Source organism: Mustela nivalis (assembly GCF_964662115.1).
Source record: "Mustela nivalis genome assembly, chromosome: 1".
NCBI classification, from domain to species: domain Eukaryota; kingdom Metazoa; phylum Chordata; class Mammalia; order Carnivora; family Mustelidae; genus Mustela; species Mustela nivalis.
This window is the reverse complement of record NC_139020.1, coordinates 41,853,306-41,879,540: the sequence shown is the minus strand read 5'-3', so window position 1 is coordinate 41,879,540 and position 26,235 is coordinate 41,853,306. Positions and strand designations below refer to the sequence as shown.

The 26,235-nt window shown below is 34.4% G+C and overlaps 2 protein-coding genes across 5 annotated transcripts in view; one reads left to right on the top strand and one right to left on the bottom strand.

The window, feature by feature from the left end:
• Positions 1-26,235, bottom strand: part of ARL13B (ARF like GTPase 13B) — a 70,452-nt gene that overhangs the window by 18,062 nt on the left and 26,155 nt on the right. For all 4 annotated transcript variants that reach the window (XM_082742408.1, XM_082742410.1, XM_082742407.1 and 1 more), the window contains 3 exons: positions 7,537-7,642; positions 6,251-6,453; positions 2,425-2,539 (listed from right to left, as the gene is read on the bottom strand). In XM_082742408.1, coding sequence (XP_082598534.1) covers positions 2,425-2,539; positions 6,251-6,453; positions 7,537-7,642 — 424 coding nt within the window. The remainder of the gene's footprint in view (positions 1-2,424; positions 2,540-6,250; positions 6,454-7,536; positions 7,643-26,235) is intronic.
• On the top strand, positions 11,754-23,094 carry STX19 (syntaxin 19). Its single transcript, XM_082742433.1, has 2 exons — positions 11,754-12,011; positions 22,059-23,094. The coding sequence occupies exon 2, from the start codon at positions 22,177-22,179 to the stop codon at positions 23,059-23,061; it is 885 nt and encodes a 294-aa protein (XP_082598559.1). The 5' UTR covers positions 11,754-12,011; positions 22,059-22,176; the 3' UTR covers positions 23,062-23,094.

Here is a 26,235-nt window from a genome sequence, read left to right as displayed (position 1 = left end):
ACACTCCAGGCAGTGTTAGGAGAGACATTTTCCCATATCTTCTTCAATACCTATATATTATCATCAGTCTTTTACATGTCAACCAAACTAATATATATATATATTTTTTACCTCAGTGTTAGTTTAATTCAATTTAATTATTTTAATTATTCTTTACTGCTAGTGAAGATGAGCTATTAAGTAACTTTATTGTCATTTTTATTTTATTCTGTCAGGAACTATCCAAGGTAACTCAAAACTTTTTTTCTATTAGATTCTCATTATTTTCATAGGAATTTTTAAAGGTTCTTTTTTTGTCTTACGTGTCTCAAAAATTTCTCATTAAGGTTTGTTCTTTGCCTTTAACTTCGTAGAAGAGATGTTTAAAAATTGATATAAGAAGACTGATCTGTTTTTCATTTCATGATTTGTGGCTTGACTGTTAACCATGAGAGACTGTAGACTCAGAAACAAACTGAGGGTTTTAGAGGGGAGGGGAATGGGTGGGATGCGAGAGCCTGGTGGTAGGTATTAAGGAGGGCATGTATTGCACGGAGCACTGGGTGAGACATGTAAACAATGAATCTTGGAACACTACATCAAAAATTAATGATGTACTGTATGGTGACTAACATAACACACACACACACAAAAAGTTCTCCTCCAACTATATACAAATGTTCAACTATACTATATGCTAGTACTTTAATTCTTTTTTTTTTTTTTTTTACACACTTAAGTCTTCTAGAGTTGAATTTGGTACACACTGTTCATTAATTTTACTTTTTTCCAAATAATTGTTCATTATTCTAACTCCCTTTTTTCTCAGATTTGAAATGTCACCTTTATCTTATACTAAGTGCTCATGCATAACTGGGTTTGATTGGTCTGTCTATTTTAGAAACAATACCTCACAATTTTTATTATCTGTGGTAAAAATCAAAGGAATGTAAAGTTTCTCTAAAATGCAAACATTTTAAAGGAGAAATTTTATGGAAAGAAAAGAAAATTTGCTAAGTAAAAAGAAGACTTTAGGTAATTTGTTTTCATTTATTTCATTTCTTTATGGCTCATATTCTTAAAATTAACAGTTTAAAAGCTTAGTAACTGTCTGTACTTTCTGCATGCCACAAATTAGGTTCAGGGACTTTGATTTAAGGTATACTATGCTATACACCATTACTGTTCACATCTTCATATCATCAAATATACAATGTTGGTAGAGGCTCTAAGGCCATCTAAGTAATTTATAACCATGATACTATAAAATAATCAGTCATCATGTACAAGGTGAGCTTTATTACAAATATGGAGAAAATGCATGTTTCAAAGTGAAAAGTCAATCTTGATTTCCTTCCTCTATCAGTATTTTTTAAAGAACATACAACAAAACTTGGAAACCACAGTATTTAATAGGATAGAGATAAATCAATAGCTCAAGTTAAGACACCTTTAATGTACTTAGAAAAGCGTATACTTAAGGTAAATGTAGTGGGGTTAGTAAAAAGATTAAATACAATTAACCTTCTGTTATCTAAGCAACTTAAGACAAACTATCTCATATTGCCAATTATTCTGCAAAATAAAGCAATACCAAAACCATCCAATCATCTTCTTACCTGTGGAGCTGCCTCCCTCCTCAGCAGCAGCCCCAAGGAAGAAACAATCATCCACCTTTCCAGATGAGCACCTGTGTGGAAGGAGGCAGTGACAGGGGAAGAGGAATGGAGAATATACAGGTGGGACCACCAAGCCAGCTGTCACATTAAGCTCTAAGTGAATGGAGATTTAGGAAGTTCTGCCTCTAAGGAGGCACGGCTGCTGAGGGTAATTAAAGCAAGGGCCAATGTGAACTCTGGACACCAGCAGAAAATGAAAACAAAGATAAAGATATACAGACACACACACACACACACACATAGTCCCTTAACTTCCTCCTGATTAAAGTCTAAAAATTAATTTTGGTAAAACTTCTGACAATTAAAATTAAAATAAATGATATTTGTATATAGAAGAACTTAACTATAGTTTCAAACAATCTGAAGTATCCTGGGAAAATACTTAGGAAATCATTTACATACTCTAAAATGCATCATAAGCATTTAAACAGTACTTTTAAGGGATAGTAACAGCAACACAGGGAGAAAGGCAATGTAAATAAGAGTAAATACATTACTATCATATGAAATAAGTGACCAAAAAATGATTTATCAGGACAGTAACAATGACAGTTTCTACATTCAATCTTCATTTTCATTCTCAGTTAATTCAGAAGTCAGCTTTCCTTTTCATATTAGATCAAAAAGTGAACTTTAAGAAGAAGAAAAATTAATCCATTTAATTTCTTTTAGAAATTATCTCTGGTAAAACACTTCTCCCACCTCCTTTCTCAACTTCCAACTTCATAACTTAAGTTATAAAAATTACATTTGCCACCGTCCATACCTCAAGGATGACAGATGCTATTGGCTGGAAAGGATTAACGATAATTGGTTCAGGGTCCAACTCAGCTAGGCTGCTGGTTCCATTCAGTTCCGCCTGCTCTCGCTCTCTTTGTTCTCTATTGTTTGAGAGAAGAATTTGGAATTCCTTATGAGAAAATGCTGAACCATGCTTAAGAACACTTGCAATAGGTTTAAGGCTGTTAAATTGAGTAAGTTAAGCATCTGGAGATGGTTTTGAGTTACTTAGAGACTTTCTGAAATCCTAATGCAGATAATAGACCTCTTAGCCCCATGTAAAGATTATCATTTGAACTTTTTTTTTTTTTTTTTGGTGCAAAATGGTGGTTTTTTTTTTAAATTTTTTATTTTTTATAAACATATATTTTTATCCCCAGGGGTACAGGTCTGTGAATCGCCAGGTTACACACTTCACAGCACTCACCAAAGCTCATACCCTCCCCAATGTCCATAACCCCACCCCCCTCTCCCAACTCATTTGAACTTTTTATTTGAAGTATAGTTGACACACAATATTACATTAGTTTCAGAAGTACAACATAGTGATTTGACAAGTCTATACATTATGCTATGCTCACAAGTGTAGCTACTGTCACCATACACTATTACAATATTCTCTGCTATACTTTTCATCCTGACTTACTCATTCCATAAATGGAAGCCTATACCTCCCACTCCCCTTCACCCATTCTGCCTGTCCACCTCTCCTTCTCCCAACAACCATCAGTTTGTTCTCTGTGCTTATGGGTGTGTTTCTGCTTTGTTTTTTGTTTGTTTTTAAACTACACATGTAAGTGAAATCATGGTATTTGTCTTTTTCTGTCTGACTTATTTCACTTTGCATAATACCCTCTAGGCCCATTCATGCTGTTGCAAATGCAAGATCTCATTATGTTTTATGGCTGAGTAATAATCCATAGTTGATCCTTTGAATTAACACAAAAAAGAAATACTGACAAAAATAACATTCCTTTTGACTGACTTCTTAATTTCAGTCTATATATTCTATATAATCGATTCCTCAACTACCCTCCCAAACACCAGCCTCTTCATTGATGTTAACGAATAAGTAAGTTCTCTAGTTAACACCCTTCTTCAGGGCTGTGTCAAGCTACATGTCACAAATGAGCTGGATAACAATCATTGCTGTGTAAAAGTAGAGAAACTATAAAACTAAATTACCCAATATCACTTAGATTAAAGAAGTATTTCCAGATTAGTTACTACTGAAACACTTACTATCACTGTTATTTATAGTTAACATTGCCCCAGGCATGAAGAATAAATTACTTTTTAAAGCAAGTAGCTGAAGACAGAAAAATAAGTACTGTAGATCTGCAACTACACTGTAAGTATGATAATGTGAATGCTCAATACTATGACATTTATTAATTATGTTCTATTATGGAAAGATATATCCATTCATTCTGAACAAAGGAAGCCAAGAGTTAGAGTTATTACCTCTGTGACCCTGGACTTCTATCTGGATCTTTAAGTCTCAGCTTCCCTATAAATATGGATAAAAACATCTACTTCATAGTGTTGTGTAGACAAAGCACTCTGTATGTAAATGCACTCTGTAAATGAACATACCTACAAGACAGTAATTGCTCTTAATGTTGTTCATTTATTCCTACATAATTTCAGGTAATCTAGTACTGACATACTATTTTCAGGTACCAACAACAGCATGTTTTACTGTTTTTCAAAAATATCTGAACTTACTCCATTGGATTTAATTAAATAAAATGGGGGTTTTTTTGTGTGTGTGTGGTTTTTTTTTTGTGTGTGTGTGTGTGTGTGTTTTAATAACTCTTTTCTAAATGCCAATTTACTTTTAATTACAGAGTCTCTTTGCTCAATAGGACAGGGCTCAGACCACAAGTTACATGGCTAGGAGAAAGGAGGAATGGGTAACAGAAAAGCCTGCCATAACAAGATCTAGAATATCTTTATGCAAAAGGTTAAAAAACAAAACAAAACAAAAAAAAGAAAAACATTAGACTTCATTTATCTTTTTTCTTTTTTGGTTCTTTTTGTTTGCGTTCTTAATGGAGGAAAAGCAAAAAAAGTCTTCAGAAAATAAAAGGTATATCTCCTTGAATGACTTATACTGAGCTTTGTATCATGAAAATATGATACACTAGGATAGAGAAAACCAAAGATTCTCACATTTACTAAAACCTCCCACTAATATCAAGAAAAACCTAGATGAATGATCTGCTCATATTACTGAGCACGTGGGGATGGACAGTCATCTCTAAAAAAGATGTAAGTCCTTCCTCTGAATTAAATGAAAGATACCAGTAATCAGAGGACTTCCTCAGCAGTGTAAGGAAGCATCTCACAAAGCCATCACCAAGAGTAATTAGTGGGTTCTTGCCTACCAAACTACAACTATGTTAAAAGCACATGGGAGGCCAAAATTATATAGATGGAAGACAACTTTGCATCTTACAGGAACTCACTCAAAATTCTTTTCATTTTAGGGGCTCCAGTTAAGTCGGTTAAGTGTCTAATGCTTGACTTCAGCTCAGGTCATGATCTTACGGTTGAGAAACAGCTCCACATCGCACTGGACTCCATGCTGAGCACAGAACCTGCTTAAGATTCTCTCTCTTCCTCATTCTCTGACCCTCCCCCACCCTCATGCATATGTATGCATGTGTGCACACGCTTTTGCTGTGCTCTCCCTCCCTCTTAAAAAAAAAAAAAGACATCTTTTCGTTTTGGGGCATCTGCACAGCTCAACTGGTTAAGTTTCCAACTCTTGATTTCATCTCAGGTCATGATCTCAAGGTTGTGAGATCCAGCCCCACATCCGGCTCCATGCTGGGTGTGGAGCCTGCTTGGAATTCTTTCTACCCCTAACCCTCTGCTTCTCCCTATACCCTCCCTCTTTAAAAAAAAAAAAAAAAAAAAAATTACATATATATATATAGCGGGGGGGGATACATACAGATATCTTTTCATTTCTCCCCTCCCCTAACTCATAACAATCCAGTGGAGAAAGAAAGATGAATCATGGCATTATTTACTAAACTCAACTTCTAATCAAATCTGTGTACTCTCTTACACATTCAGATTATTATAATTTTATGGTAGAATTTATATAATCCTTTTTTTTTTAATTCAGAGTTTGCTAAATTCCATTTAAAAGTTTGCTTTCAAGCACTTTATTTTTTAAATAATTTTAAGGAACATATTCTAAAATACTGAGATATTGCAATTTAATCTGCTTTCTGACAAAACTAATGTAGAAGATCAGATTTTGCTTCAGTTGTCAGATCCACTAACAGCTTACCTTCTATCTTTGCTTAGACTGAAGAAGGAGTTCTCAGTCTATTGAAGTACTGAGCCCAATAATTCTTTGTGTGGGATATGGTCCTGTGCATTACAAGATATTTAGCAGCATCCCTCGCCTCTGCCCACAAGATGCCAGTAGCACTCCAGCTACCCCATGTGACAAGTAAAAAATATCTCGAAACATTGCCAAATGTCCTCTGAGAAGCAAAATCACCCCATGGATTGAGAACCACTACACCAACAGTACTCAAAAGAAGAGATAAAAATCTTCAAGTTCTGGTATAATAGTACCTAAGGAATAAATTTAACTATTATAACACCACTAGGAAAATTAGAATCCTACCACCCAAACTTGTATAGAGAAAAATCCACAGAAATAAAATCTTTACCTAGTATCTTCACATAGCAAGAGGAAACTGAATAGATAAAACTATAAAGTTATTCATAAAGCTGTGATGTTCTTTACTTTGCACGTGTGCTGTGGCACAAATAAATCTACTTGCCTCTCTTCCCGTAATTTTCGCACTCGTTCAGCCCTTTCTCGTTTCTCTTGCTCTTCAAGAGCACGCTGTTCCATTGTGTCCCTTTGGATGCGTTCATTTAAGGCATCAAAGTCTCTTGCAATGATATGTAGCAGCCAATAAAGGCCTTTTTTAATGGACTTGTCAATTTTCTTTCCATATCCTAAGACAGCAGAACAAGGTTCCTGAAAAAGACCAATTCATTTGGCTCAAAGATTAAAACTAAAAGCTCTCCACAAATATCTGTTCATAAACCATTAAGTATAATTACCGGCAAATCAAAACTAATCATTAAGGTAATTATATGAAGCATCTGCTTATTTAATTTACAAAAGACATCTTTGCAATGATCACTAATATAACATTAGTACCTATAAGGTGAAATATTTCATGGATTATATCTGTAAACTGTAAGACACATTATGACACAAGAAGTCAACAGCGCTAGTTATAATTTTAAACAAACTCCATGGAAAGGCACTTGAGTGGCTCAGTCCACAGACTGACTAGGGTTAGGATCCTAGGGTCCTAGGATCAAGTCCTTCACGCAGCTCCCTGCTCTGTAGGGAGCCTGCTTCTCCCTCTGCCGCTGCCTGTCTCTCTCTCTCTCTCTCTGTCTCTCATGACTAAATAAATAAATAATCTTTAAAAAAAAACGGAAGACAAAAGTGTTCTGCCAAAGGAAAAATACCCCTACTTAAAAAAACAAAACAAAACAACAACAGCAACAACAAAAAAGCAGAAAGTTTTAACTCCTTATATGCCAGGGAATTTACAGCAATAAATATCTTTTAAGATTGACGGCCTATTGGTCATCTTCTGAAACCAGAATGAACAACTAAATCCTCTGTCTACCTTTCGTAAGATTGTAGGATAACTCTCCTGATACAATTTTTCAAAACTCATTATAACCTCTCCCATCATTAAATTTTGTATTTATACTTTACCAATCTACAAAATTTATAGCATGACATGTTTGTATAACTTAATAAGTCCTATCAGCAATATCTTAAACAAAAAAAGCAAATCTAGTCTTTGAAATCATGAAAGTTTATGAAAGTAACAACTAAACAGAAACCATATGTTACATTCAAGCAAATAATATCAATAGAAGAGTGAGAATGTGATTTCCTGGGTAAAAAAAAAAAATATTTTAAGACACTGATAAATTATTTTGTTAGCTGTCTACCACTTAATTGCCTATCACCTCCATAAAAACCAGACTATGCTGAACATATCTCATAGGGCAAAAAACCCCCAAAACTTACTATTTGACATAGGCACTTGTGTTCATTGACCAATTTTTCCAGAGATAGGCATTCAATCACATCAGCTTCTCCTAAAGCCCCTTCCTTGTCTTGTTTATTTGCCAACCTAGAGAGACATAAATGAAGTAGTTTTATAGCAAATACATAATCATGAAGCCACTTAAAACTATTTTGATTATGTTCTTCTTCTTATTCCAAATTTTTAAGCCTATTGATCACAGAACACACTGGTTCAAAAATGTATTATAGTATCTGGGAACCTGCGTGGCTCAGTCAGTTAAGCATCTGCCTTCAGCAGAGGTCATGTTGCCAGGTTCCTGGGACTGAGCCCCAGCTCATGCTCCCTGCTCATGGGAGAGTCTGCTTCTCCTTCTTCTTCTGCCCCTCCCTCTGCTCATGCTAGGGGGAATCTCTCTCTCTCAAATAAATAAAATCTTTTTTAAAAAAAGTATTGTAGGGGCACCTGGGTGGCTCAGTGCATTTTCCTCTGCCTTTGGCTCAGGTCATGATCTCAGGGTCCTTGGACTGAGCCCCCGCATTGGGCTCTCTGCTCGGTGGGGAGCCTGCTTCCCCCTCTATCACCCTGCCTCTCTGCCTACTTGTGCGCTCTCTCTCTCTAATAAATAAAATCTTTAAAAAAAGTTATAAAAAAAGTATTGTAGTATCTGTTTCATTATTTGTTCTTGATTTATTACTGCTAAAGTAAGTTTGTAAGAACTGGCCTAAAAAAGGCAAAAATCAACTAACAAGAAGTGTTAAGAAAACAAACAATAGTTCAATAGGCCAACAACAACAAAAAAAAACTACAAAAAGAACCATCAATTCTAACTCTTACACTAATTATGTCCTTATCTTTTTAAAATACAAACTGTATCATGTTTTAAACAACCAGATAGTTATACTGAGCTTGTAATATATGAGCTCATCTGTATTTTCAGTGTGTGAATGGGTCCACATAAATGTGCAACTTACTGTAGAGGTAGGGTCACTTTGAATTTACTGGGCGTAGCATTGGGCATAAAAACCACGATGTTCAGTTAGGAACAAATTGGGGGAAAACAAAATGAAAAACTAAAATAAGTTATTTTAAAAAAATAGGAATTACTACAAAATAACACTGTTTGCCTATCAGATGGCAGAGATTAAAATAAAACACTGTCTTGTCAGGGTTTGATAGATATTTTGGAGGCAAAAATATATTATTCAATAAATACATAGAATAATAAATCTAATGAAAACTTATCACCTACCTTTAAACATTATCAACATTAGGCCATTGTTGTTCATCTACAGATCCTCTACTTTTCCTGCCCAGTTATGTTACTTCACCCCAAAATTTAAAAATTTTTAAAAATTACCATAATACCACTATCACACCTAAAAAAACTAACATTACTCAATCTTTTTTCTAATGTTATGTCCAAATTCAGATCCAAACAAGATATACATTACAATGTATTCTTTTAATACTGTCCCCAGTCCCAACACTTACACCCCTGCAACACCACCACCACCACATTTCCTTCCATGACATTTGAAAACAAGTACCATTTCTACAGAATTTCCTGTGTTTAAGATCTAACTATCTTACTTATAAGGTCATTTTAACATGCATACCCAATATTTCCTATATCTGTAGTCAGATGCACATCTGTAGCTGTGACATCTGCAGTTAGATATATAGGCTGGATGAGTTTCAAGCTGAAATCTTGACAAACATATTTCACAGATGGTGCTGATACTGAGAAGGCATAGAATATCTAGTTATAGAACATTTAGTGATTTTAAATTGGATCAGAGGATTTGGCTGGAGTCAGATTGATTCATCCAAAATAAAGTTCCCCACTAAACTTTCTTTCATCGAATGATTTTAACATCCATTAATGACCTTTGCTTAATTTCATTATTTTATAAGAGCTTATAAAATCATGATTTTTCTAGTTCTATATTCCCTCTGAATTTACTAGCTGGATTTTGTTAAAAAAAAAAAAGTAAGCTTTCATCAACTACTTGGTAGGTCTTACTTAAATAGGATTCAAACGAAAGTCAACATAAATGTTTTGATCCTTTGCCTTCATTTCTTAGTTTTCATAAGAATAAACTGATGCCCTATCAACCTCCAAATTGCTTCCTTTGGTTTGTGAGGGGATATCATTATGAACTCACAGGTTTAAAAAAGTATTTAATGTGTTTCAATTTATTACAGTCATTGTATGTTTGAGGCTCAAAGTTACCCATTTTTGGTCAGTGGGAATCCCCTTTGAACTAGCTCCTGTGTTCTTTTGGTGCAACTCCAATAGGCTTTGATAGCTTCTTAGATTTTGTTAAAAAAAAAAAAAAAGTCCCAGACCTGGAATCATCAATTTCTCTAAAGAGTCCTGATTCTTTTCAGTAAGGAAGGAAATGGTACTTTAAAGATCACAATCTGGGGACTCTGGGCATTTATTGCTATTAATGCCATTGCTTCTAGACCATGATGAGTGAACAAAGCTAGGAAAAATGTTGTTTTGTAAGAAAGAAAAAAAATTAAATCATGAGCCCATATTGATTTTTCCATTTTAAATCAAATATTACTTACGTTTTACTTAGCTTAATTGTGTCTCTTCTTTTCTAATGCTTGAAAACTACAGTTCCTAATAACATGAACATTAACTATTTCCTTATCTTACAACATATATGAGTTTTAACATAACAACATCAGTCTTATTACTAAAAATCCTACTAAATTCAGGCCAAGATCTCTTTGTGATTATTTTTGTCTCTAAGATAGATCCCACAACAGATGCATGGGTCAAAATACTCTAGTTTTAAAATTACTTGGAATAACCCTTCTCTGTCTGGCTATTCCACCACCTAGATATGTACCCGGGTTCATTTGTTTCAGGCTTCTTTTGCCTTTTAGAGATAGATGTTTATATGGTTCCAAATTCAAAACTATAAAAAGAAGGTACAATCAGAACTATTTTTCATCTCTGTCCCTTTTCTTCTATTTCTTCCATTCTCTTTTAGGTAATAATTTTCATAAGTTTTTAGTTCATCCTCTCACTATTCCTTTTTGAAAATATAAACATGTATATTGGGGAAATGGTATTTTAAAGTATATAATTTGGGGACTATGGACTTTTGGGTTGTTTCCAATGGTTTGTTTTCATAAAGAGTGCTGTGAAAAATAAGTGTGTGAAGGAGTTATTTCTTACTTCAGGAACAGATTCCAGGAAGTAAGACCACTAAATCAAAGAATAAATGCAAATGTTATTTTGATAGATATTATAGCAAAGTACCTCCTCATACTCTTAAATCATAACAACTCAGACAATAAAAAAGGGAAGGTAAGGATATTTAGTACCGTGAGATAAATTTCATTTCTAATACTTTTTATAAATATTTCACTCTGGTAAAAATTAATTTTGAATTGTATACTGATATCATAAACAGTATCACAGATTGCTGCACAACTTGGGGTTTTCGGCACTGCAAGTAACTTATTTTAAAGTTAAAATAGCAGATATAATCTCTGCTTGCCTCTCTGCCTACTTGTGATCTCAAATAAATAAATAAAATCTTTTAAAAAGGGTGGGGGGGTGCCTGGGTGGCTCAGTGTGTTAAGCCTTTGCCTTTGGCTCAGGTCATGATCTCAGGGTCCTAGGATCGAGCCCCATATTGGGCTCTCTGCTCGGCAAGGAGCCTGCTTCCCCACTCTCTTTCTCTATCTCTGACTGCCTCTCTGCCTACTTGTGATCTCTGTCTGTCAAAGAAACAAATAAAATCTTTTTAAAAAAATAGCAGATATAAGTAAAAAGAAAAGGGTGGAAGGTTTAAAGACAAGGTCTTTTCTGGCTGTTGTAGTTCTGAAATTCGATATTTCATGAGGTAAGCCTTTGGGATTTCCTAAAATAAAACAGAATTCAATCATTTTAAAGTAAACGGAACAAAAAGCCTTTATACCAGGCTTGTTTCCATTCTTATTTATTCTAAATTCTGTATATTTTAGCAAGTTTTGATACCTAAAGAAAACAAAGTAACCTCTGTTTAAATACAAATCACCTTTTTTTGTGAGTAATGTATTTTATATATAATACAGAATTGGAATTACAGAGACTGTGCCAAATATTCTATGTAGGCAGTTTAACAAGGACTTCCTGTTACCAGCTAGCTCCAATGAAAATGATCTTCCTTTAATCTCAAGAATGGGCGGCTAACTGGCAAAACCGGATTCTCCAGGTGTGAAGTAAGCAATTTGTTCTTCTCATTTGATACCAACAGCAAAAGGACAACTTTATGTCTAACTTACTTGACTTCATTATTCGGCTTTCAATTACATTAACGATATGAAAACCATACAGAAATTGGCCTGTGAATCATAAGACACAGGCTTAAATAATTGATTGAAACATTATAGATGATACTCAGTTTTTCTCTTAAGGGCAGGACTCCCAACACCCCAAGTGGAAAGCAACAAAAAGAACAAGACAAAGGTAAATAAACTACTCTTTTTTTTCCTACTTTTCAATGCAAAACATCCATAGACTGAAATGTGTCACATTTTAAAATAACTCAATAGATAATTAAAGTTACTGGTTTGTTCAGAGTTGGACCAGGCAGCAGGTAGCTGAACTGTTAATTTATACTGCTAATATACTGAATAAGATTTGGGTTTAGAGCTCTTATAAATAAACCACTGTAATAAAAATCAACTTTTTTTTTTAATTCCTTTAAAAAATAACTTCTCGTTTTGGAAACATGAGAAAGTCAGACCTGCTAAAAACAAACTTAAAATTCTTTCTTTTGTAGACAGATTATAAATTAGTCATACTGTGCTTGTTTTAGAGAACACTTTTACATTTAACTGTGAAAAGAAGCTTATGCCTGAATTTGACACACATGCGCTTTTTTTTTTTTTAAAGTTAAGGTAATTTTCTATAAGGTCTTAATTTCTTCATTGCTGTTTCCAAAAATCTTTTAAACTGTAAGAAAGTAGACAATAATTTTGTTGTAAAAGGACTACAGTAAAAATATCAAAATGCTCATATTTTTAATGGTTTAGTATATTAAAAGTACTTAAATTATAAAATTCTATGTAAATATATTTGATTTGACACTTTAAAAAATTTAAGTACGCATTATTTAAATGCAACATATATATAGGTAGGTCTGATACTTTCAAACTTATGCAATATATAGAAGCTTAACCAAAATTTATTTTATTTTTTGATATTTCTTTAAAGTTACTTTTTAATTCCTACAATGTTAGAACTTAATAACTCCTTGTCACTCAAAATAATATTTTAAGGGTGTACTTGAAAGTTGGCTGTGATACACCAATAACATATTATCTTCATGGCTATGTAGTTTTAAAATTTAATATAGGAATCATTTCATGTACACACAACTTAATCAGATAAATGAAAGTTCAAAATTATAGAATTCTTAAGTATTTAAACAAAAATGGTCTTGTTGCATTAAGGAAGTTAATTTAACAACTTATTTACAACAAATAAGTAGAATAAAAAAAGCACTAAAAGACTACATTATAGGGGCATCTGGGTGGCTTAGTGGGTTAAAGTCTCTGCCTTCGGCTCAGGTTGTGATCCCAGGGTCCTGGGATGGAGTCCCGCATCAGGCTCTCTGCTCCGCAGGGGGCCTGCTTCCTCTTCTCTCTCTCTCTCTCTCTCTGCCTACTTGTGATCTCTGTATGTCAAATAAATAAATAAAATCTTAAAAAAAAAAAGACTGCATTACAAGAAATATCAGATAATTTAAGCTTTGAGAGAATATACGCAATTTGCCAAATTCTGTTTTTTAGTTTCCATATTTAAGTAGCAAAAGAGGTGATTTTTCCAGTAACAGCTGCTTTTACCTTGAATTAGGAAAATACTACAAGTTGTCTCCATTCATAAAAGCAAAAGAATACTCCATTTTATGTCGTAAAAAACTGTTACATTTATTAAAATATTGTGTTTAATAGTTAACTATAGAAAGAAATGTCTTACTGAAAAAAAAAATCCATAAATCTGTCATATCTATCCCAAGGCATATTTCTTAAAGCATTAGGTAATTTTTATTCATATGTCTGTTTCTGGGAATGTCCCCTGTTTGTAATAGGGTGGAGAAACTTTTGAGTCATACAGGGTTTACTTTTCTGTTTCCTAGAACAAATTTCCAAAGTTGATTACCATATTTATAAATTAGTCTTCTTTCTTTTTGCAAATACTGTGTTTAAGCTCAAAGATAAGTCAGTTATTAATAGTACAATTCAAAACTGTATAGCAATAGAGTAAGTTAAAAAGGCTGAAAGATTCATATTTGGATAGAAGTCTTCCAACACTAAGAAAATAAATTTAAGGTACAGAAAAGATTACTTACAATGATGGTCTCATCAATTTTATGCAGCCTAAGCTATTATACTTTACGGCTTCATGAACTCCATCCAACTTTCAAATTCTAACATGCTTTGATATCTCACCTTGCCTAATATTCTATTTTATGAAGCTATAAGATTAAGCAATTAAGATGGAAATAGTTGGGGTGCCTGGGTGGCTCAGCGGGCTAAAGCCTCTGCTTTCGGCTCAGGTCATGATCCCAGAGTCCTGGGATCGAGCCCCACATCGGGCTCTCTGCTCCGTGGAGAGCCTGCTTCCTCCTCTCTCTTCCTGCCTGCCTCTCTGCCTACTTGTAATCTGTCTGTCAAATAAATAAATAAAACCTTTAAAAAAAAAAAAAAGATGGAAATAGTTATGCATGTAGTTATGAGCATGCACCTACTAGAAAATACAATTTATATATAACATGTAAGTGTACATGAGTACCTACATTAAGTCCATTTTTGAACAGACTAACAAGGATTTAAGGAACATTCTGAATTAGTTATCTCTATAATCACCTATGACTTTCAGTCAAGATACACAGATATACTTCCCTCTTTTTTTTTTTTTTAAAGATTTATTTATTTATTTGGCAGGCAGAGATCACAAGTAGGCAGAGAGGCAGGCAGAGAGAGAGAGGAGGAAGCAGGCTCTCTGCCGAGTAGAGAACCTGATGCAGGGCTCGATCCCAGCACCCTGAGATCATGACCTGAGCAGAAGACAGAGGCTTTAACCCACTGAGCCACCCAGGTGCCCCCAGATATACCTTCCTCTTATACAAACATATAAAAGTGTTTAATATTAAGGGAAAAAAAAGATAAAATTTAGAACTCCATCATTATATCTGAAGTAAGGAAATTAAACTTCCAGATACCAGAACTGAAAAAGGAACATGTTCATAGTCAAAATGAAAAGTAGGAATTAAAGCAAACTCCATGCAAATACTTTCCCTTAGGGGCCAGGGTTTAGTGTTTGTGCATAAGAGGGGACTAAAACTGGGCTTCCCAGATGAAGTAGCAAACTAGAAAAAATAGAATATAGTCCATATACAGTTAAAAAGCCATTGGTTTGTCCAAGATTCTAGGAGAAGGAGGTATTCACTGGAGCTCCAAAAATCACTGGGGGGCCGGGGGCGGGGGAAAACAGACCCGTATATACATTATCTGAGCTATAGAAATCACTAAGAAAAATCAAGCCCATATTTATTCTACCTGGCCTAAACTGGGCAAGCTCCAAAGGGGCCTAGTGTGCCAAACACAAAAAATAGGTTAAGAATGTATCTATAATGCAGAGCACTCAGGGCAACCTTGTATAATGTAATCACCCACTGAAGACAAACTACTGACAAAGTTCACAAAATACACTTGTCCACCACCCAAAGAAACAGTTGGTGGCCACAACAAACAAAGGAATTTATTCCTAAGAAATGAGAAATAATCTAATAATGTAAAGTATCTTTAACATAAATACACTTTAAACGTTCAAAAGAAGTAAACAAAGACACTGGATCCCTAAACCAAGATGAGCAGAGTATAAACTGTATGGCTAATTACATATAAACATTATTATAATATGCGTGCTGTGATACATAGCACTGAAAAATCTGACTTCTTCCTTTAATATTAGTAACACATTGAGATCTACAGGGAAACAGATTTGGAAGTTTTACTTTTTTTTTTTCTGGTAAAATTATCAACATTAATGAATAAAAAATACTATCAATATATTTTTGAAGCATTCCTTAAAGTACCTTTTATTCAAATGTGAAAGTGTGGTACTCTGGGAAACAATTCTTTCAAGAATAGAAACCCAGGAAAAGACAACTTTTACAAGGCTAAGAGTCAAATACATTGATCTCCAAAATCAGTGACAGTAAAATTTACCTTTCCAAAAGCACTTTGTAAGGGCACACAGTGTTACAATAACAATTTGAAATATTCTGTTCCTTAAAAATTTTTTCAAACTATGATGCTTGGGAAAAAGGCTTTTGATGGCATTGATAATTTGTTTCTAACTTAAAAAAGAGAAAAGATCTATCCAAGGCATAAAAATGCTAGAGGGGCTTGTTTCAGGATTTCTTCTAAACCATGCAACCAAGAACAAAGCTGGGGACATTGTAGTTCTTGAGAACCGTTAAATTTAGACAGTACCAAAAGCTACTTAGCCATATAGAAACATTAAACAGGACTTAATTATCATGAATAAAAAAAAATCAGAATTCGTTTTATTTTGGTACCTCCTTATATTTCTCATCTGATCCCCTAATACTTTAACTCCTTTTTTTCCCCACATATCAAGAACACAAGTCATTATTTTTTAAGTACAAAAAACAACATAGCTATGTCTCACATAGTATATACATTGTAGCTATAAGAATTCATACTAACAAGTTAGTAGAAAACAGAAATCTGTGTATGTATACAGAAATGAAGTATAGTTCACTTCTTATCTCTCTTATCTCAGCTTATTACTACAAGCCAAAACAAAATATAAAAATCCTCATCTCTACATGGTACCAAGGATAGGATTCAAAATTTCTTAAAGACTTTCTGTAACACAGGTCTATGCGAACAGAACCAAATCTTCTTCCTCTTCTCAACTGTAAAGTGCTTAATTTGGTCTAATTACATTAATGGTCATAATAAAGCTGCAAACAGGATAATTATTTTAGCTCTGATATACTACCTCCTGCAAGAACATTTTTATTTTAGTATTACAGTAATTTATACTAATTGATTATAGTATTTATACACTAATACAATATTTGATACAGATCAGCTTTATTGTTGTATATTTCACTAGAATAATCTATCTCTATTCACTATAGAATGGGGAAAAAAAAGAACAGATTTGCAACCAGGTAAGCTTATATCTGAATGTATGGCTCTGCCATTTTTTAGTTGTGTTGCCTCTGGCAAGTCACTAAGAAAGAGGAATAGCTATGAAAGTCAACATCCAAATAAGGGGAATTTCAAAGAAAAGAATACAAAGAAAATGGAAAAGAGATTTTTTTTTTTAATTAGGACCCCCCCAATCCTTAACACATGAAATTTCCAACTTGAAAAAAAAACTACATTTCTAGCAATTTTAATGCAAAAAGATGTACCCCAGGTCATGCTATTGTGAAATTTCAGAACACCAAGAATAAAAAGAAAAGGCCAAGACTTTCATGAAAGGAAGAAAATAAAAGATCCTGTCTAAAATACCAGGAATCTGATAGTAGATTTCTTAAGGGCAACAAAGGATGTTATATAAAAATGCAAAAACATTTTCAAAATTCTATGGGAATATAATCTCCAAGTAAGAATTATATCTGCAGAAACTATATTATTCAGGTGTTAAGGGTAGAATAAAAACACTTTCAGAAATACAAGTTTTCACTACATTTTTGTTTTGAAAGAAAACTATGGGTATGCCTCAAAATCAAGAGGATAAACCAAGAAAAGAGATGAGGAAGTGGGAATTGGGAGATAATACACAAAAGAGAAAAATATCTAAACGCAAGAGCTATGGGGTAAATCAGGTCATACTAGATGGTTTCAGGAAAAGAAGTCTCAAAAGATATAGTAATATAAAGGAAATAAAAGAAAAAGAATACCTACTATAAAAAGAATACCTACTATATTTAAATATTGAGAGGATACTTTCAGTTCAGCTGAAGAGTTTTAGAATGAATTAGTAATACATACACACAAAATGAGGCAATTGAAAAACTTAGGTAATTAGCATCTTCAAGAGAAATTTTAAAAGTTACATCGTTCTTGATCTGTGTGGTGGTTACATGTACGTGTGAAAAATCATCAAACTATACATTTGAATTTAGGGCATTTTCTCATTACATGCAAACATTTCAATGAAAAGCTTTCTTAAAGTACACATTTCCTAACTCTATCCACTGAAAAGGCCAAGAAACAATGAAAAAAAATTATTTGAGAAAGGAAACATGACCATAGTACCTTATGTGACTCTGGCGTACGTAATATATGAACTAGGAAAATGTGTAATTATGATAATGTAAACACAGAATACTGACTAACCAAAAATTATGATATAACTATTTTGAAAGGAAAAACTGAGGGAAGGCTTGGTGTTTAAAAGAAAGTTAAATCCATATCTTTCACAGCAGAGATTCAATATAATATTTAGAACCAAAAAAGCAGAAACACCTACATAGACAAATTACTTAGAAACAGAGAGTTTAAAAGCAACATAAAGCTAAGGGGTTGAAAATTACTGCCTTGGGGAATGGGGAACTGGAAATGAGATATGGTGGGGCAGGCAGGTATCAGCAGTTTATCTTGACAACCTGTGCAGTGATTTGACTTCTTAAACTGCCTGTATGTGTTAATTTGAGGAAAATAAAAATATATTTTTTTAAGATTTTATTTATTTATTTGACAGAGACCACAGTAAGCGGAGAGGCAGCAGAGAGAGGAAGGGGAGCAGGCTCCCTGCCGAGCAGAGAGCCCGATGTGGGGCTCGATCCCAGGACCCTGGGATCATGACCTGAGCTGAAGGCAGACGCTTTAGCCCACTGAGCCACCCAGGTGCCCCTAAAAATCATATTTAAAAGCCAATTTAAAAAAGAAAAAGTTTACAGCTATAACAAAAGTAGCATGACATCTTAAAGACTTTGGGGAGGAAATTATTTTCAGAATCAATAAAGTAATGCCAGAGAGAGCATACAGATAAGGAAGTAATTAATAAATAACACTAAATCAAACAAAGAGTAGGGAACTATTCAAGATAAATCATTAAGCTAACTGAAATTAGTATCAACCTCCCTCTACACTGGAAAGACAATCAGTCTTTATCAGAGGTATATAGTAAATTATGGTTGCTAATTCTGCTTTCAGAAAGTTGCCACCTAAAAAAAAGTTTCTATAATCACTTCCCAATGTTTTTGAGTGTTTTTAAATATCAATACCAACACAGTCATAAGATATTTAATAAAATACTCAACACAAAAGAGCATGTACATGATCCAAGCTTTATGTAATACATATATTCTGGGAAATTTGTTATATATCTTATACAGGAAAAGCACTGGTCTAACAGCCAGGAAATCTGACATTATTTAACCAGTACTACTACTAACAAGCTCTGGGTAAGACATTTAACTTTTCTGATTCTCAATTTCCCCATAAGAAAAATGCATAAATTGATTAGTTAACTTATTGGGATTCTTTCTGGAATCCCATTCATTGACTTGGCACCCCATCTCCTACACCCCAGACAGTGTTCCTTGGCTCTTCGTCTTCTCAACTTTAGGTCTCACAGCAAATACCCCCTTAGAGAAGACTTGCTTAATTATCTACCAAGAGCTAAAATTGTCTCATTTATCTATTTAATTATATACTGTCCAATTCCCCTCAGAGTATAAATTATTCAAGTACAGGTACTATTGAATAAATACTACGGCATTTAAAATTTTGCATATAGTAAGACTCAATAATTCTTTGACAAAATATTAGCCCTTTAAAACAAAAGGAATAATTATTAGGACACTGGTTTAACTTTGTGTGCAATGCAGGCCTCATTTCTACATTCTCAACTGGGTCATCATTCAAGAATCTTGAACACCTCCAGCGATGACAAGCTTATTAACTCATGAAGCAGTTCATTCCATCTTGGGACAACTCTACCCATTCAAAAACTCTTTTTTATACTAAATCAAACCTCTCTTCATGTAATTTCCATCCATTGTCTTTTGGAATAATGCCAAATAAGTCTAATCCCTCTTATATATACAGACCTACACATTTCAGAAAATAGCTGTAAATATTCCCTAGATCTCTTTTGCAGGACAAGTATTTCCATTCCTCTCAACGATTCTCTCTGTACTATGGTCTTCCAATCTCATCCTTCCCTGACCATTTGGAAATTTCCAATTTATGAATTTTCATCTCAAAACATCAGAACTTAACACAGTCCTTCTTCCACTTGCTTTGAATAGCCTAGAGTCATCTGGCCTAGAGTCATCTTTCTTAGTCAGTCTAGACATGATACTGTTATTCATGAAAGCATGATTATTCTGATAGAAATCTCCAGTAAGTTTCCTAAGCACCGCTATGAACACAGTATCTTCCATTTTATAGATGTTTTCTAAACAACTAGTTGCAATATTTTACATCTTCCCTGGTTAAACATAATTTTGTTACTTTTAGTATAGTGTTCTGTGCTATTTTAATTTTTGAATCCCAATTCTGTACTAAGTCCGATAGCATAACAACATAACGTTAGTAATACTGGTTGATTTTTCTCTGGTTTATACTGATATTATGCGTGTTTCAATGCACTATTTGTAATTCCCTAACAGCTTCTTATCTGCAAAAATATCATGAAAGGTATTATTAAGTGCATTTCTAAAATCAAGATGTACTGTGAAAATATTTTATTAACATAGATTGCCTTTTTCAATATATTTTTTAAGTTTTTATTTAAATTCCAGTTAGTTAACATACAGTGCAATGTTAGCTTCATGTGAACAATACAGTGATTCAACATTTCCATACAACACCCAGTGCTCATCACAGCAAGTGCACTCCTTCTCCCCATTACCTATTTAATCCATTGCCTTACCCACCTTCCCTCTGGTTACCATCAGTTTCTTCTCTATATAGTTAAGACTGTTTGTTGCTTGGTTTGCCTCTCTCTCTCTCTCTCCCTTTCCCCACCTTTACTCATTTGTTTTAAATATGTTAATTTTTAAAAAATTCCACATATGAGTGAAATCATATGGTACTTGTCTTTCTCTGTCTGACTTATTTTGCTTAGTATAATATACTCTAGCTCCATCCATGTCAATGCAAATGGCAGGATTTTTTTTTTTTTAAGATTTTATTTATTTATTTGACAGGGATCACAAGTAGGCAGAGAGGCAGGCAGAGAGAGAGGGAGGGAAGCAGGCTCCCTGCTGAGCAGACAGCCCGATGCGGGGCTCAATCCCAGGACCCTGGGATCATGACTTGAGCAGAAGGTAGAGGCTTTAACCCACTGAGCCACCCAGGCGCCGCCAGGATTTCTCTTTTTCATGGCTGAGTAACTTTCGATTGTGTGTGTGTGCGTACACACACACACACACACACACACACATATATTCACATACATATACATATACAACACTTCTTCCTTATCCATTCATCAGCCCATGGACACTTGGGCTGTTTACATAATTTGGAAGTAGATATTGCTGCTATAAATACTAGGGTGCATGTATACCTTTGAATTAGTACACCTGTATTATTTGGGTAAATACCTAGTAGTGCAATTGCTGGGTCATAGGGTAGCTCTATTTTTAATTTTTTGAGGAACCTCCATACTATTTTCCACAGTGGCTGCACCAGTTTGCTTTCCCACTTACTCATTTCACTTGATATATATATACAAAAAACATATGTATATAAATCACTATTTATAAATTATGTACACCAAATTTAATCCTGTGGATAACTAACAACATAGGATATGATGTCAATATTATCAGCACCCAAAACAAGACTTTATGTATCTTCCTGTTTGGAAAAAATAGCACTTAATATGAATGGATATAAATTTTGTTCTAAGTCTGGATATGTTTGAAAGGAATGCTAAGAATGAGAAACCAGCATAATCAAACCAAGAATATGTTTTCATATGTATGCAATGGATTAAAAAAACAAAGCTATGTTAAATATGTTAATCCATCTAGAAGCCTCAGATATTTTAAAATAAATTCAACATTATCTATATTATTTCAAGCCCTCAAATGGAATCTGCCCTGTCACTATACTGATTTTAACTAAGTTATGCATATTTAGCAAAAGGAGTTTAACATTACATAGGCCAAATAAACTGGGAACAGTATCTTTACTAATAAGGGCATTTTCGGAGTGTCCTTTTACTTCTAAAACTTGAAGATATGGCCAAATCTTCTATTCTAAGATATATCCTCTGTATGTACAAAAATCTATTATGTGACAGTATCATGACACTGAAGTACTTATTTGGGGGGGCTACTGTATCTTTATCATTGCTTTCTTAGCTACGTCAATCAAACAGGACTCACAATAGGCTCACGAGATGCACAGTAACATAAATTATTTTACATTACTTTTCCTATTCAGTTATCTTTATGAGGAAATTCTTAGAGATTTCTCTAATTTTTCAACTTCTTTTCAGAAAACTAAGAGGATTTTTCGGGAAGACACACATAGCTATGTGAAGTCAATTGCTATTGAAAGAAAATGCCAAACTTATTTGTTTGACACATTTATTTTTGCTTCTTAAGAGGAAAGGTATGATGAAAGACCGACTTCAAGAACTAAAGCAACGAACAAAGGAAATCGAACTCTCGAGAGAGAGGCATGTGTCGACTACAGAAGCAGAACAAGGGGTGTTTTTGCAGCAAGCGGTTATTTATGAAAGAGAGCCTGTAGCTGAAAGACACCTACATGAGATTCAAAAACTACAGGAGAGTATTAACAATTTGACAGATGATGTTCAAAAATTTGGGCAACAACAGAGAAGTCTGGTGGCTTCAATGAGAAGGTTTAGTCTACTTAAGAGAGAGTCTAGCATTACAAACGGGATAAAAATACAAGCAGAAAACATTAACAGAGGTCTGGATGATTTAACAAAAGAAGTTAAAAAGTCAGAGGCTGAAAGTGGTCCATCGTCAGTGGTGACAAGGATACTTAAATCTCAGCATGCTGCGATGTTCCGCCAATTTCAGCGAACTATGTTTACATACAATGACACAATAGCAGCAAAGCAAGAGAAGTGCAAGACATTTATTCTCCGTCAGCTTGAAGTTGCTGGAAAAGAAATGCCTGAAGAAGAAGTAAATGATATGCTTTATCAAGGAAAATGGGAAGTTTTTAATGAAAGCTTACTTACAGAAATCACTATCACTAAAGCACAACTCTCGGAAATAGAACAGAGACACAAGGAACTTGTTAATTTGGAGAACCAAATAAAGGATTTAAGGGACCTTTTCATTCAGATATCTCTTTTAGTAGAGGAACAAGGAGAAAGCATCAACAATATTGAAATGATAGTGAACGGTACAAAAGAATATGTTAACACTACTAAGGAGAAATTTGGACTAGCTATAAAATACAAAAAAAGAAATCCTTGTAAGGTATTGTGTTGTTGGTGTTGTCCATGCTGTGGCTCAAAATAAAGAAGCTATTTTAGACATTTTTTCCAGTTTGAATGAAGATGTCCCATGTTTCAGTGTCTCTTTTCATTTTATAGATCTTCACATACTTTTCATCACTACTGAGTCATAGTTTTCCTCTATAGCCCTTACCTGCTATAACATCAGAAACTTCTAATAATGTTTTTTTTAAGATTTTTTATTTATTTATTTGACAGATAGAGATCACAAATAGGCAGAAAGGCAGGCAGAGAAAGAGGGTGCAGGAAGAAAAAGCCTGCAGGAAGCAGGCTCCCTGCTGAGCAGAGAGCCTGATGCAGGGCTCCATCCCAGAACCCTGAGGTCATGACCAGAGCCGAAGGCAGAGGTTTAACCCACTGAGTCACCCAGGTGCCTCCACATCAGAAACTTCTAAAGTCAGTGACAAAGCAAGCCTTCACTTATTAAACTAAAAATAGTATAGTTAGTTAACTTAAAAATCACAGGTTAACTATTGAAAATGAGATCAGTGATCTCAACATTTTTGTTCAGGCATCAAGTTCTAGTATATATTTTTGTTAACTTTCAATGCCTTAACAAAATGAGGGTCAGTAAGTGACAACTGCTTAAACAATAAATTTCTTCTGTCCCTTCTAAACTTGCACTATAATCTTTTATTTAGTACCTTACTGACACTTGTTTTTAATTGTTCCTAAACTGTTTATCACAGAAATTGAGAATATTAAGTATTATTTACTACTCACTGGCATAATTATGTCCAGATGATTTGTAAAATAGTAAATTTCTATTAGTATTTATATCTGCACATAGTGCTTTTAAAGCAAGACTTAAGCACAGAAAGATTCATAGCAAAGCAACACATCACATGTATCACATATAATTTTCATTGTTATATTTTAAAACTAATCAGAATCACTCTAGGGCACCTGGTTGGCTGGCTCAGTCGACAGAGCATGTGACTCCTGATCTTGGGGTTGTGAATTCAAGCACTATGTTGGGCGTAGAGAGTACTTAAAAATCAGACAGAAAGAAAGGAAGGGAGGAAAAGGAAGGAAGGAAGAAAGACGGACCCCTGAGTGGCTCAGTCAAAGTGTCTGTCTTGAGCTCAGGGCATGATCTCAGGGTCCTGGGATGGAGCCTCATATTGGGTTCTCTGGTCAACAGTGATTCTGTTTCTCCCTCTCCCTCTGCCACTACCCCCTGCTCATGCTCTCTTTCCCTATCTCAAATAAATAAAAAAATCTTTTTTTTTTAAGATTTTGTTTATTTATTCGACAAAAAGAGAGGTCACAGTAGGCAGAAAAACAGGCAGAGAGGCAGGGGGAAGCAGGCTCCCTGATGAGCAGAGAAGCCCAATGCGGGCCTCAATCCCAGGACCCTGAGATCCTGACCTGAGCTGAAAGCAGTAGCTTAACCCACTGAGCCACCCAGGCACCCTCAAGTAAATAAAATCTTAAAAAAAAAAAAAAAGAAAAAGAAAAAGAAAAACACTAGCCTAAGCAACAAAACAACAGGATATTTAATTAGTTGAACATTTCATATATATTTTATTCACACACTCAGTAGGCACTAAAAGTAATTTTTTTTCATTTAAATTACTACTTAAAGAGAAAAAACTACTAAGTGTTAGAGGTACAATATTAGGAAACCTACTTGTAAAATTACTATGAGCACTTGGGCTCATATTCTCACCTACTAAATTATATCATTTTCTGTAATCAAAGGTTTCACGTTGCCTGAATTCATATGATGAGACACTTTAAAACTTGCTCTCCTAAACCATCTCCATCCAGGCACAGCGTATCATCAACAATAACTATTCATATCCATCATCACATTTACAGAACATTAATAAAGGACTGCATTAGCTGCTTTAAACGCATCATTTGAAACTCATATGACAACACAGATACTAAAATTCTTATGTACAAGTGTAGACATGGATGCTCAGAAAGAACAAGTGAGCTGCCCAAGGCCTGTCTGACTCCAAAACCCACTTTCTCCTACACCAGTAGCCCTCAACTTTTCCTGTGCATCAGAATGATCTGGAGAACCTGTGAAAAAAAACCAGAAGCATTCCCTGGCCACACCCTCAAAAATTTAAAAGGTCTGGGCCGATGCTGATGCAGATGGTCCCCAAAAACACCTTGCTAATAACACTACCAACAGTTTTTTCTTTGTTATATTGTTTTTATATAAAGTGCATTCAGGTGGGGAAGGGAAGGATGGCAACCTCTGAAGGTTTCTTATGCATAAATTATCTAGGAAGTTAACCAGCTGAGAAGCTTCACTATGAACTACAGCTGCAAAGAGTGAAGTTGATGCCAGTAGAGACAAAAGGAAGACTTTAGGAAGGAAGTTTGGAGATGAATCAATGATATAACTAAATAAGGTTGATGAAGATAACAGCCTGGTAAGGTTTCACTACAAGAAGAGAAATCTTAAGCCAGTGAGTAGGGTGAGTAGGGTTTTCAGATGGTAAAAATAGTAAGTTAAAGGACTCAGCACTACATCTAAGGACAACAGGATTAAATGACAGGCAGTCCATATTTGCATACTTAGAGAGTTTCTAGCAATCTCAAAAGGGCCCAGGTTCTCCTATTTATTATTTAAAGGTCTAACTTGGTAAAGGTGCATTTTCCTCAAAATCTAATGACAGGATAATATGTAACTCTAGTTAACTTCTCAGCACTTACAATAAATAGGACTCAAAGAAATTTGCAAATGTTCTCCTATAATACTGTCTAGAAAAAAGGTGACTCAAGGAGGCATATAAAATTAGAGATAAAAACTCTTCTATTGGAAAAGTAAAAATAAAACCCTGGTTATTGCTTTTCCTAATATGGAAACTCACTGCCATAGTTTTTAACCTTTTGGGTAATGAAATCCTTTAGGAATTTGATGAGAGCTAGGATCGGCTCCCAAGGAAAAATGCACATGCATTCAGGATCATGTATGTGATTTCAGAGGGTTCTGGGAGGCCATCATAGGTGCAAAGACCTCTGGGTCAAAAAATGTTTTTTTATCCAAAATCATAACACCTAGTAGTTCATATCAGAGATACTATATTTTCATCCCTGAGTGAAACTCCTCTATATTACTTTTGTTGCAAAGCATCTAATTTGCAATGTTTGCCCCAAAGGTAGGTCATATAATTCCACAGAAAAACAGTATGTAATGAGAAAGTGGCATCATTCC